The sequence below is a fragment of the Prunus persica genome, chromosome G8 (genome assembly GCF_000346465.2).
Source record: "Prunus persica cultivar Lovell chromosome G8, Prunus_persica_NCBIv2, whole genome shotgun sequence".
NCBI classification, from domain to species: Eukaryota; Viridiplantae; Streptophyta; class Magnoliopsida; order Rosales; family Rosaceae; genus Prunus; species Prunus persica.
This window is the reverse complement of record NC_034016.1, coordinates 19,785,062-19,798,610: the sequence shown is the minus strand read 5'-3', so window position 1 is coordinate 19,798,610 and position 13,549 is coordinate 19,785,062. Positions and strand designations below refer to the sequence as shown.

General features: G+C 38.1%; 3 protein-coding genes across 4 annotated transcripts; 2 read left to right on the top strand and 1 right to left on the bottom strand.

The window, feature by feature from the left end:
* On the top strand, positions 606-5,919 carry LOC18767989 (putative G3BP-like protein). 2 transcript variants are annotated; one of them, XM_020570286.1, is made up of 9 exons: positions 606-1,119; positions 1,221-1,355; positions 1,899-2,208; positions 2,637-2,893; positions 3,110-3,299; positions 3,698-3,819; positions 3,894-3,959; positions 4,678-4,756; positions 5,440-5,919. In XM_020570286.1, exons 1-9 carry the CDS (start codon positions 1,081-1,083, stop codon positions 5,586-5,588), a joined length of 1,347 nt encoding a protein of 448 aa, XP_020425875.1. In that variant the 5' UTR covers positions 606-1,080; the 3' UTR covers positions 5,589-5,919. The 2 variants fall into 2 exon arrangements, with proteins under 2 accessions (XP_020425875.1, XP_007201353.2); XM_007201291.2 differs by having other exon boundaries at positions 3,110-3,296; positions 5,440-5,916.
* On the bottom strand, positions 6,010-7,950 carry LOC18767601. Its single transcript, XM_020570287.1, has 4 exons — positions 7,835-7,950; positions 6,691-7,566; positions 6,426-6,598; positions 6,010-6,336 (listed from the first exon to the last, which is right to left on the bottom strand). The coding sequence occupies exons 2-4, from the start codon at positions 7,495-7,497 to the stop codon at positions 6,195-6,197; spliced, it is 1,122 nt and encodes a 373-aa protein (XP_020425876.1). The 5' UTR covers positions 7,498-7,566; positions 7,835-7,950; the 3' UTR covers positions 6,010-6,194.
* On the top strand, positions 9,344-13,524 carry LOC18767335. The gene is made up of 2 exons (XM_007199681.2): positions 9,344-9,951; positions 11,709-13,524. Exons 1-2 carry the CDS (start codon positions 9,849-9,851, stop codon positions 13,307-13,309), a joined length of 1,704 nt encoding a protein of 567 aa, XP_007199743.1. The 5' UTR covers positions 9,344-9,848; the 3' UTR covers positions 13,310-13,524.

Here is a 13,549-nt window from a genome sequence, read left to right as displayed (position 1 = left end):
TTCCGAATAGGCAAAATGTAAACGTGCTTGGCGGCAGGTCTAGCATAGCCGTAGGGTCTCCTGCGCAATGTACACCTTTATTCAAAAACACAAGAATGTTTGCAAGATTAACCAATAATAAACCATAGAATAGGTTTCTTTCTATATCGATAAATTTCTCCAAGCGGTTCATTCTAGAATTAGACACCTGAAAGTCGTATGAAGACATTCCCTACAAGTTTTCCGTTAAGTATTTCCGGATGTTTTCAGCCTGTAAAATTCAACTTCTCAGTCCCTGTCCATAACTTAAAAACGATATTCCTAGGGAGACCAACTTTAGAAACCAACTTGTGTACCAACTCTCTAATAGAGGTGGAGCACACCAATACAATGGGTCTCGCACTCTATTAGAGAGTTGGTACACAAGTTGGTATCTAAAGTTGGTCTCCCTAGCATTTTCCTTTTTTTAATTATAGACAGTTATTGAACAGTTGAAATGAAATATGCGTTATAAAATCTGAATTATATAAATAAAACCTTGTGCTACGTGTCTTCATTCGAATATCAGCCGTCCATTTAATAAAATGAAACGCTGAGATTACTTGATAGATTGGTTGGATACCTTTCCCTTGGTTATTTTGTATCTTTACGCAAGCTTTCCTGGGTTTTGATGAGCGGTTGCGATTCGAAGTAATCCAACGGCTGTGATCTTCTGCAGCAAAACCCTTTAAAATTAGCGAATCGGAGTCTCATAAACCAAAGCCGGAAGCAAGCAAAAGCAGAAAGAAGCAGAGGCAGAACCCTTTGGAGCATACAAGGCCCACTCTCTCTGTCTCTCTCTCTCGCGCTCTCGAAGCTAAGCTCTGTATCATTTCCTTCGTTCTGAAGATTTCTTGCCGGTCTGAGCTTCTGGTACTTTCGAACGACGAATCCCAAGGTGCCGTAAAACCTTGGGTTTAGGGTTTGGGATATATAGTTGGCTTGTGTGTGGATCTGTGACCGATCGATCAGAGTGTAGACGACTGTGAGTTAGGGTTTCGTAGAGTATAACACAGAAGTATTTCACCGTCGCTGCATGCGTTTGTGTTGAGAGAGGAGGCAATGGCAAGTTCTTATCCTGGAGCTGTTAGTGCTGTTCAGGTCAAGATTCAATTCCTGCAACCTTCAAGTGTATATTTATATTTTTATGTATAGATTTAGGGCTGCGTATGTGTGTAATGTGTGATTTGAGGTTCTTGCAGGTGGGGTCGTACTTTGTGGGGCAGTACTATCAGGTTCTTCAAAAGCAACCAGATGTTGTTCATCAGTTCTACTCAGAAGGAAGTTCCATTATCCATGTCGATGGTGATTCCACAGATTCTGCTTCCAGTATAGTGGTAATTGTTGCCTTTCTTGGTTCAGTTCTTTTTATACAGTTTGATCAATGAAATCGACATGCGAATCGATCTTTTTATTGTTAAGTACTTGTTTGTTTGCATTGTGCTTTTAGTTCGAGTAAAAAGCTCCATCCCATTCACCAACCAAGACCAAGAAAGGTCACTTTATATGGATTGAGTAGTTGGAATTGTTATCACCTTAGGAATTTAAGATATTGTGTCTGTGATATATTGTGTCTGTGATATAATTACGAGCGCAAGATGAATGTCTTTGATTTAGCCTTATACTGTTTTCGAGGAAGCAAATTTATATGTAATCCCTGCCTTTTTTTTTTGCTTTATCTTACTTGTGATTTCTATGTTTGTTATATGTTCCTTGTATGTCTTTTCTCTCAATTTTTTTTAGTGTTCATACATAACCTTTTCCATACGGACAAGCATGTCTGTCATTTGTATTCCTAAGTTGATTTGTTTGAGACCCTTGTGCTGTTTTTTGCGCCCCTGTTAAGTCATTGGTTCATTAGACATCTTTTTCTTCTGCAGAAAATTCATACACACATACTGTCACTACATTTTACTTCAATTGAGGTCAAGACAATCAATTCTATCGATTCTTGGAATGGAGGTATTCTTGTGATGGTTTCTGGTTCTGTTAAAACAAGGGACTCCAGTGTAAAGAGGAAATTTGTCCAGACCTTCTTTCTGGCTCCTCAGGACAAAGGTTACTTTGTTCTCAACGATATCTTTCAGTACGTTGAAGATGGAGTTGTTTTACAACATCCTGCACCCATACAGTCAGAAGGCAGATATGATGTGCAACTGAGTGCCTCTAGCCCTCTTCCAGAGCCACCAGGTATTGTAATACTGTACTGATTTCACCTATTAGTTGCTATATTGGAATTTTTTTTTTTACTTATTGAGCTACTTTTGGCATGGGGTTCCCATGTGTGGACATTTTCTTTATAAATATCAGAGTACTACGCTTTTGAGCATGTAATGATTTTGGTTATGATTCTATTTTCTTTTACATTTTCTATTTACCCTTGGTAAGTCAAGATAATATTACTATTAGACTTGGGTAAGCTCTTTTATGCAACTGTGTGCTTGTGCTGCTTGAATATTCCTTTTTCTGGCTGTTTATTGTGGAAGGTATGCATGCATGTATCATCCTTATGAATTAGCGAAGTGTTCTCTCTATGCATCATTGCAAAGATCTCAAGGATTAGTTTGTGGGAGATATTTTGGTGTGTATGTATTGGATATAACTCGGTGTTTTTGCAGTTTCTGACTATGTTTTCGAGGAAGAGGCAAGGGAGTACATGAACTCTGTTGATATAGAAGATGATCCAGTTGACAAGTATAGTCTCCCAGAGCAACAGGTGCAGCAAGATTATGAGACTGAAGTTGTGGTGGAGGAAACTCCTGCAGAGGAAACATATGCTTCATTTCAAAGCGTGGTGAACACTGTTCAAGAAACACCTGCTGTTTCTGTGGAGGAACCGGTGGGAGAGCCTGAAAAGAAAACTTATGCTTCTATAGTATGTGCCTAAACCCATGACTCCTGCTACTTCCCTGTGAGAATGTGTTTATTTCCCCGTTTGTGCCTTTGTGTGTGTTTTAGCAGGCATTGGCTTTGACTATATTGCTATTGTGCATCAATCTTATATTCAATTATCTATCTTCTCATATTTTGTTGAGCTTGCTTTAATAACTTATGTTTTACTGTTTTGTTGTATATGACTGGAAAATAATAGTTGCGAGTTGCTAAAGGGCCATCTGCACCAGCAATAACTCCACAACCTTATTCCAGAAGTGCTCAAGCTCCTTCAGAATGGAATTACACGCCTCAGCCCACTGTTGAACAATCCAACTCTGCTCTATCGTTTGTACCTGAGTCTGGGGCAGAAGCAGCAGAGGAAGGTTACGCGCTAGAGGAAGAAGGTGGTTTGTTTTTGAGCCATGTTGTAGTGCTTAATGACCTCAGAAACTAAATTATCCATTGTTACTTTTTTTTACCTTGCTGCTTGTTACTTCTGGTTATAAAGGGGAATATCTAAGAGATTATTTGCTTTTTATCAGAATTTAACCGATGCAAAGACCATGTCATTAATTTATATTATGAATTGTGTGGCAAAGATTCTCGATATGGTTTTCGAAATAAGAGCATGCATGACTAATTTAGGAATGAAAGTTTAGTTTCTTACGTATGACGTGTTGTAGTTTTATGAATTGGGGATTTACTGCTGTATGCTTGAGACTTGGTGAAGGTGAAGGTTGAACCATTGAATTTAACTTAGTATAAGCATTTGTAAGTTGAACCTCATGTTAAATAATTGTTCCAGGTGAACTGAAATCCGTCTATGTAAGAAACTTGCCTCCTACGGTTACTGAAGATGAGATCGAGCATGAGTTTAAGAACTTTGGTCAAATTAAACCTGATGGGGTCTTTGTTAGGGCTCGCAAGGTGAGTTTGTCTCTCTACTTAGTGCCACTATATATGAACTTGATAGGAGCTAAAGTAGAAATTGGTGGATGCAGGAAATTGGAGTTTGCTATGCTTTTGTTGAATTTGAAGACCTTGTTGGCGTTCACAATGCACTCAAGGTTTGAATTTTTATATTATTAAATTGATGTATTATTTGCTTTCGCTTTTCATATTCATGGATTAAGGCAAGTTTCCTGTTATTTGATGGAAGTACTCTCAGTTTTCATATATGTTTATTGGATCCATTCGGGATCCTTGGGTCTTCTTGAATTTGTCTTTGGCCATTCATTTATTTAGTGGGTTTAAACTTTCCATATCTTGCACTCTTGTTGACGTTGGGGATCTATCTGCCTTTGTATATAATTGCTTATATATTGGATTGTGCTTGTTGTTTGTAATTTTATGCTTGCATATGTCTGGGGTTCAATGCAATTTTTGGGTTGATTGGTTGGAGAGAAATGGTAGAATCTTTTAATGCAATGGATTTCTTGTGGGACATGGTCAGTTACTGGCAATTGCTGTGGACTTTGGTGTCTAGAAAATTTAGAGATACTCCATTCTTTTATAATTAATGTGGATTGGGTGGCTGTTGTATCTTTGGTCAGTTCCCTTTATTAGGAATTTGTATTGCATGTGGTCCTTGGTGTTATTTTACTGTTTAGTTTTGATTGTAGGGGCTTTGTGGTATATGTGATGGATTGCTGGTCCATTGATGCTGTATTTTAATGTTTGGCGCATTTTATTAAACCTTATCAAGCTTCTTGTTAACAGTACTCTTATACCGTGCTCTGTAGTCTAAATATTTTGCATGGCCTGAATGTGTGTTTTTCCCTGTAGGCATCTCCGATTCAGTTGGCTGGAAGGCAAGTCTACATTGAGGAGCGGAGACCAAACAGCACTGGAGCTGCTCGAGGAAGTATGTGCCTGATTTCATTATTTTTTCATTAATGTCTTTGATGTAGCAAAGTGTTTTCAGATGATGCCTATAGGATTTAATCTTTATAATCTGTGTGGGTGTCTGTTGGAAATACATAAGTGCAAGTAGATTTATGGGATGTGGGGTGGAGTCTTGGAGATGGCCCTTATGGTTATGTTTTGTCCTTACTGAGGTGATTTTGTGGATACGAATGTGATGGTGTTGGCAGCTGCTACATGGAAGTGGTGCTGCCTTCACAAATCTTAGAATATCTTGGTGGTAGAGATGTGCCTTCTCTCAATTTCAGTCTCAATCAATTTTGCTTTGCAATGTTCCTTCTTTTTGTTCTGAGATGTCATTCAGAAGCGCATTAATAGGATTGCATATAATCTACTTACTGCAGTTCTTCCATGATGTATTAAGTGCTTTCACTAGTTTCAAGGTTTTCCATGGAACCAAATCATTGTCTTTCATGAGTTCAGTTCAGAAAATGTTTTAGTACATTTATAGGAATGATGCTTAGTGAAGTTAATTGGCATAACCAGCACTTAGAATGTGATATACCGAAGTATTAAGCAATAGTTTTCAGGTTTCATTACATGTTTTGGGTAGCGAAATATACTACTGTTTTATAGTGGAGGTAAAATGCTAATTTGCTCAACTAATTGTCTCCTTACTTGCAGGAGGAAGGGGGAGAGGCAGAGGCAGTTACCAACCTGAAGCCACAAGGGGGCGTTTTGGTGGCCGGGGTTCAGGCAGGGGTAGTTACCAGGACAGTGGAGATTACAGCAGAGCGAGAGGCAATGGTTTCCAACAGCGTGGCACACGATAAGAGAGGAGGGATTTTAGAAGCACACAGGCAGAAGATCAAGGGAAACATTATCTGAGTTTGAAAGCTTTTCGAGATGCAGAAGATTCCCGGTCTAATATTTTCCTCTAGATGGTTTCGTGAAATTGTATTTGTACTTTTCAGTGTCACTTACATGAAAGTTTATTTGGACTTCAGTCGACGGTTTATGCTTACAAGTTTTCTCTCCCCTTGGATGGTTTTTATCATGCAATTCAAGCGGGGAATTTTGGGCCTTTCAAGCCCCAAGTTGTGAGGAAATGTGATAAGATGTTTGTTTCAAGTTTTCTATATGAAGCCTTTCAGTTTTTCATGATTCTCATACGTTTTTTACGTTTTAAGTTTTATTCTTATTATTGCTTTAGCCTTTATCACCAGAGAAAGGGGAAAAAGTTGAGACCATTCATCTCAGAAAAAAATGTTTTATACATAGGCCATGACCATTCTTCATGAAGTTCTGAATTATTGTTTCCTACAAAGATCATGTACTGAAAATTCCTCTCTTTAAATTCATGACCACAATCGCAAATGCATCACCTATATAGATTTACTTCCCATAGTCACCTTCATTACAAAGCTATCAAAATTTTCCTAGGCAGTTGCTGAAGTCATAATTCCTTGGTGACGATATGACGGGATGGCATGAAGATCGTTCCCTGCCGCATAAGCTTCATCTTCATCTTCGTCTTCCTCTGTTTCCCAGAGGAAATTAGCATATGCCGCATGGACATGGCTGAAAATCAAGAAGCAAAAAATTATGTCAAACTAAACAGGGTCTTCAAAATCTCAAAACATGTTTGATGTACACAAAAATTTGCGTACCTGTCTTGAGGTGCAGCTTGAACTGCTCGTTCATAGTAGCTCAGGGCTCTATCTTGGTCGTGGTGCAGCTCCCATACTAAATTAGCATATTGAGCCAAAACTTCACCATCTTTAGGGTCTGCTAGGATGGCTCGAGAGTAATATTCCTCTGCTCCATGAAGGTCTCTGTTGGTCTGAAAACAAACATGCAATTTGAGCACACTCACAAAGATAAAAAAAAAAAGAACGTCAAAAACACAAATTTATTGAAGCAGAAGAGGCTCACCTGATACAAAAATTGAGCATAATTTCCAAGAAACAAGGGGTTGCCTGGATTTTCCTCAACCAGCTTCTTGTAATGCCCCTCAGCCCCATGGTTGTCTCCTCCATCATCGCCAGATCCTCCCCAATTAACTTCTCCTCTACCGCGGCTACCCCCGCCGCCGCCTCCACCAATCCCAAGCCCCTTTGCAAGATGCATTTCTCGACTCACAAGCTCTCTTTTCTCTTCAAAACCTGCACTCCATATTTTGTCCAAAAATTTCACATCCTGAGTTAAGCTCATGTTCTTCACCTTCTCCGCTAAACCAACATTTTCACCTTCCATAGCCACAACTCTCTCCACATTCTCCTCAAACTCTTCTTCCTCATCCTCATATTCTATATCACTATCTTCTTCTTCATCTGAGTTATGAAGTGAAAAAGATGGGATAGTTTGCAGCATTGTGCACTTGAATCTTCCAGGAAAAATCTTGGGTGGTTTTAAGTCACAGACAAGATCTTCATTTTGGTCACAAGAAGCATAGGCCAGTAGTCCTTCCAGGTTCCCATCAGACTGAGCCCTTCGAAACCCGTGGGACGGAAACCCGTGGGACGAAAACCGGTCAGAATCAACAGAGGGAGAGATTGGTGAGGAATTGTGTGAGATGTTGAGAGCCCAAGTTTGGTGGAATGAGAATTTGGAGGGAGTATGGTGGATGGTGGTTGGTTTGGTGGGCTCAGAGTGATGGTTGCTAATGATATTGGGACTGTCTGCTGAGAATGATGAAAGGAGAGATCCAATAACTGGTGTTGATGAGCTCCTCAGCAACATGATTGATATTCTTCGAAAGAAAGCTTTTTTTGCTGATTTTCCCTGTTCTGCTCTGTAGATGAAAATTCTCTGCAAAATGACAACATAATATATATGAGTTACTGGAGTTGCATTATGAAGTTGCACAATGGAAAATAAATTAACCCTTTTTTCTTCAATTATGCAGTTGCAGACACAAGAAAGAAAGTGCTATGTTTATGAAGGCAACATTTCTCTTCAGAATAAAAAATAATTATAAATTTAAAAAAAAAACAAAAAAAACACTCCCATGAAGAAAAGCTTCAAAGCTTGAGAAAATGAAATTGCAAGGAGGAAGGAGGAGAAGAAAAAAGCATACCAGCTTTCTGGGGTTCCAACCAATGCCGTAAATGACAAAGAAGAATTAATTATTGAGTCTTCTGCAACAGTGCTGCTGATATATAAAGGGCCGGCTAGAAATGTGTTTAATATTGAGTTGTGATTGCCCTTTTCTTGTAAATGGAAATTATGATATTATTTGAATGGCTGAGAAGGCTCGGATTTAACTTGGGTGCAAAATATCTACTTGTCTTTTTTAGTTAATTCGAAAATGGGAATGCTCACTGGAACCTCATGAAGCTGAAAGCTCTGTCCTGCATCATATGCTCCGTTGGATGGCTTTTGACACTTGGACCCAACAACCAGTAATATCTATGTACAACTGTTCGATCGTCGTTGACATGCATTGTGACATTTTGTAGAATTTTTTATATAAAAGCAAGCGATATTTTACTCTAAATTACGAGGAGAGAGATGTGTAATTTGTTCTAGTCAATTTGGGTAAGCTATGTCCACGACATTTTATAGAATTAACTAATACTTTCTGCACACCTTGTTTCTACACCACAAGAAAATTCATCTTTTCTTTTTCCTTGAAAGTCTTACAAGTACCAGAAGGGTCAAAATCGATACACCTTATGATAATTGTGGTTATTTGATGAGGAATGTATTCTCTTCATTGTGTGGAGCAAATAATTTGCTTCATTAAAAGGTAGTTAAAATATAATATATATATATATATATATTTTTTGTCTATTAGTACGAAAGAAAAATCAGACAAAATTTGAAGGAAATGACATGATATTGCCATTGGCATGTTGTCTGCCATGAGAAAGATGCAGAAAATAAAATTTAGGAGACCAAACGACCGCCCGTGTTGAATTAATTAAATACAACTACTTTTACAGCCGTACACGTAGCAGAAACTGAGAATTATGAATTCTCCAGTTGACCACAAAAAAAAAAAGACTGAAAATTATGATTGGACCGACACGACGTCATTTATTGTGTCGTGTCCTACAATATGCACCAGTGCACCATAAGCTTCCCAACACAAGCCCACATGGGAAGAAAGTTCATTTGAGGAATGTAGTTTCTTTTTTGCAAGGAATTGCGCTAGTAGTAGTATGCGACCGAAATTCTGTGTTCAAATTCTCCTTCTCAACCGAAAAATATCGCCCTTTTTATCTTTTCATCTATTACATTTCATTTCAGAATCATAAATTTTGAGAGGGATCGTAATAAGATGACATGACATGTTGGAAGTGTTGAAAAAACACTACCTATGAATGCTTGTTTCTCTTGATTGAGTGGAGTTCCTTCTTTCCTGGAGACTTTATGTTAGTTTCTTTTTATTTCAATGAAGCATCTCTTTGACCGAAAAAAAGAAAAAAAGAAAAAAAGAAAAAAAGAATGCTTGTTTCCGTCTCAAATTACAATTTACTGTTTACTACTAAAGAATATTCAGACTATCATGGTCAATCCCCCTTGTTTTTCTTTTCAAATACGACCAAAGTGCCCTATCATCCTCATTGGTTGCATTCACTTTATCACGAGCAACTTTCCCATAAATAAAGGTGAACTCTTCTTAAGAAAAGCTTCATTCTTTGATTTTCCAAAATTTCTAGTTTTCATGTTTTGATTAAAATTTGATTTATATGATTTAAGAATTCGTCGAGATTCTCTTAGTTATTTCTTTTTATACATTAAAAAAAAAAGAGAAAATGAAAAATCCCTTATCTACTTAGCAGTATTGCACCATGAACACAAATTTTTAATTAAATATCATGTCGTCTTTTGCATTCAAATCAAATCATCATCTTTCATTATCGAGCTCTAAAGTTGTGAACTGTGGGAGAGGGCCCCAAAAGAATGACTCTTCTTTCTCACAGAATTTTGAAATATCTCTACTTAAAGGCGGTGTATATCCATAAAAAATTTCAGAACCGTGTGTTACGTTTGCGATTATAGAATCAAGGATACAGAGGCAGACCCTCGTCCTGTTTATGTGAGAGCGAGAAAGAGGCAGAGAGAGTTTCGGTTTCGGGGAAACGATGTTCGGGTGCAAGTGCTTCTATTGGAAGAAACTCTCCGATTTATTCCCACCAGAGCCTGAACCCTTCTCTCTGCCTGATCCCATTCCTCAGTGGCCTCCAGGTATGAAGGTTTTAGTGCAAAGCTTTGATCTTTGTTGGATTGTTCGTTTTGTTTGGTAATTTAAAATGTGGGTTTCTATTACTATTTGGATTGTTCATGGATTTTGGGCAGTATGGTTTGCGAATTGTGCTGAAGACAATCAATTGCGGTTGTGATAGTTTGCTTTTTTTGGTTAATGGATGTTTCTGGTTGTTGAATGGATCATGAATTATAGCCGTTCTCTTTTTAGATAAATTGTAACTATGTTGTAAACAAAACTATTTTTTTTTCCATTTGTACAGAAAAAAAAAGTTACTTGTTTTCCACCAACTAATCAGTGCTTGCTTTATATGGGAATTACTGATTTATATGGTTAGTTTGATTTCCTCATACAAAGTACCTGGACTTATCAGAATTTAGCATATTCTGGGAATCATGAAGCTCCAATGGCCGTTTGAATTTGAGCTTGGCTGCTAATATGAAAATTACAATCTATGCAAGCCCAATATTTTCTGTTTGTATATGTTATTTTGTATCTTCTGGTAAGTTTGTCCTCTCGGCAGGCTACTCTATGGTTGGCCATGCTCCTATAACATGTCAAAATTCACAATATCATGGTTCAGTCATAAGTGCGTTTAGTCTACTGTGTTGCTTGATGACTCAGTTTTTCATCGGTAGTGCAGAATTTTGTGTGCAAAGAGCCTCTCCATTGATCATATGCTTTAGACTGGGGATAAGTTGTATTTTACCACATATGATGCATGACATCAAAAGAATGCACCTTTTGGTTGGGATGGTTTAACTTCATATTGGTTGTTTGGTTATTTCTCTTTATAGTTTCTCATACAAATCTTAGTCATATTACTAGAATATATTCCTTTTCTCCTTTGTGTCCCTCTCAAAGCTTCTTTCCCCTTATAAATGGTCTTTTATGCCCTTAATAGCTAGGTTTAGTTTGCTGAGGCTTGTAGAAGGGTAGGAACTATGAAATATTCCTTTAGTTCTGATGTTTTATTTTTCTGAGTACAGAATTGCTTACTTAAAAGCTCCAACAGTTGGGGCCGCGTATCTGTTCTTGCTTTACTTGAATAATAGAATATGAGATAGAGATATGCATGTCAGTTTTGTGCCTCAAAATATTTTGAACTTCATTTTATGTGTGGATGTTGTTTTTCTTCTTTTGAGTGCTTAGCGTGCTTGCTGTTGTTTATTGTGAGATTTCTAGATTATGGTGTATCTCTTTTTTTGGTTTTGTTGGAATTAGCATGTTGTATATAGCTTGTTTCTTTTGGGGTTCAGTTTCCATATATACTCTCCAAGTTATGATGGGGTGATATCTGTATACTGCTTACCATCTCCTTTCTGCCCTTTTCAATATTTTTCCCTATTTTGAAAGCCATTCTTACATATTATTTAGCTATCTTCGTTATTGGGATTAATTATGAAGAGGTTCTGAAATTCTTTCAATCTTTTTGTAGTTTCATACTCACCTATGTTGCAGCTGAATTTTGATTAACATGCAAAATTTTGGAGGTTGTGCAAATACATAAACATCTTCAAGCATGCCTGAGTTTTAACTTTACGCAAAAAAGTAAAAACTTAATAAAGTCAATGAGAAAACTGAGTGTTTGGGCATTCATAGTAGAGAATGATGAAAAGTGTTCAACAGAATTCCTGAACCTAGAGTTTAAAACTGAGTCTTGTGATTCCAGTTATTTATTTGAATGACATATTGGATTACTTTTCTAAGTGATTTTAGCATGTATTTTCCTTCTCAGGTGAAGGTTTTGCTTCTGGAAAAGTAAGTCTTGGAGAAATAGAGGTTTTTAAAATCAACAGATTTGAGTTCATCTGGACCTGCTCTCTGCCAGAGGACAAGAAAAAATGTGTTACATTTTATAAACCAGCGGGAATACCTGATGGATTCCATAGCATTGGCCACTATTGCCAATCTAATGATAAGCCTTTACACGGTTTTGTTCTTGTGGTTAGAGAGGCCGATATGCCAGAAACAGCCGATGTTTTGGAGCGTGTCAAGTCCCCGGCTCTCAGCAAACCACTTGATTACACATTAGTATGGAGTCCTGACGATGGAAATGAGGAAATTTATGGTGCATGTGGCTACTTTTGGCTACCTCAGCCACCTGAAGGTTACAAAGCAATGGGATTTTTAGTGACTAACAAGCCTGACAAACCTGGGCTGGATGAAGTGAGGTGTGTTCGAGCTGATTTAACTGACAGATGTGAAACTTACACACTCATTCTTAATGCCATTACAACATCGCTCAACCTTCCTTTTCAAGTTTGGACTACGAGACCACATCATCGGGGAATGATGGGGAAGGGGGTTTCTGTAGGTACATTTTTCTGCAGTAACGACTTGGGCATTGTAAAGGATCTACACATTAGATGCTTGAAGAATCTGAATCCTAAGCTATCTGGAATGCCAAATCTTGATCAAATTCATTCACTTATCAATCATTATGGACCCACCGTTTTCTTTCATCCAGAAGAGGTCTACTTGCCATCTTCTGTTTCATGGTTTTTCAAAAGTGGAGCATTATTGTACAAATCTGGCACATCTGTTGGTGAGGCTATTGATGGTAGCGGCTCAAACTTGCCAAGTGGGGGGGCAAATGATGGCCAGTTTTGGATTGACTTGCCGAATGATGATCGAAGAGAAATTATAACACATGGAAACTTGGAAAGTGCAAAACTATATGTTCATGTGAAACCAGCTCTTGGTGGGATTTTTTCTGACATTGCAATGTGGGTGTTTTGCCCCTTCAATGGACCAGCCACTATCAAAGTTGGGCCTCTCGACATCCCTCTTAGCAAGATCGGACAGCATGTGGGTGACTGGGAGCATTTCACACTCCGCATCTGCAACTTTTCAGGAGAGCTTTGGAGTATATACTTCTCACAGCACAGCGGTGGCAAATGGGTAGATGCATATGATTTGGAGTACATAGAAGGGAATAGAGCTATTGTCTACTCATCGAAAAGTGGACATGCGAGCTACCCTCATCCCGGGACTTACCTTCAGGGGTCGGACAAGCTTGGAGTTGGAATAAGGAACGATGCTGCTTGTAGTAATCTATCTGTGGATTCGAGTGTCCATTACGAACTTGTTTCAGCTGAGTATCTTGGAGACGGGGTAGTTACTGAGCCATGTTGGCTGAATTTTATGAGAGAATGGGGTCCAACAATTGTGTACAATTCAAGAACTGAGCTTGATAAAGTTATCAGTCTTTTGCCTGTGATGTTTAAATATTCAGTGGAGAACATTTTCAGTAAGTTTCCAGTTGAGCTTTATGGGGAGGAAGGTCCCACTGGACCAAAGGAGAAGAACAATTGGGTGGGAGATGAAAGAAGTTGAGTTTGCTTGGTTAGTGCAGAAACCCACTTGAAGAATCACTGTTTCTTTCACCCTGCACGTGTTATATTGATATATAGATTAGTGAGCCATTAGATTTGAAGGCCAGCCTTGTTGTAAGCTGTAACTCTATGTATACTTGACATTCTTGTGTATATATATATATATATAATTTAAAAGATAAGGCATCTAACGGTGCTATTGCTTTTGGTCCCAAAGAAAGCTAAAATTTCTAATCCCTAC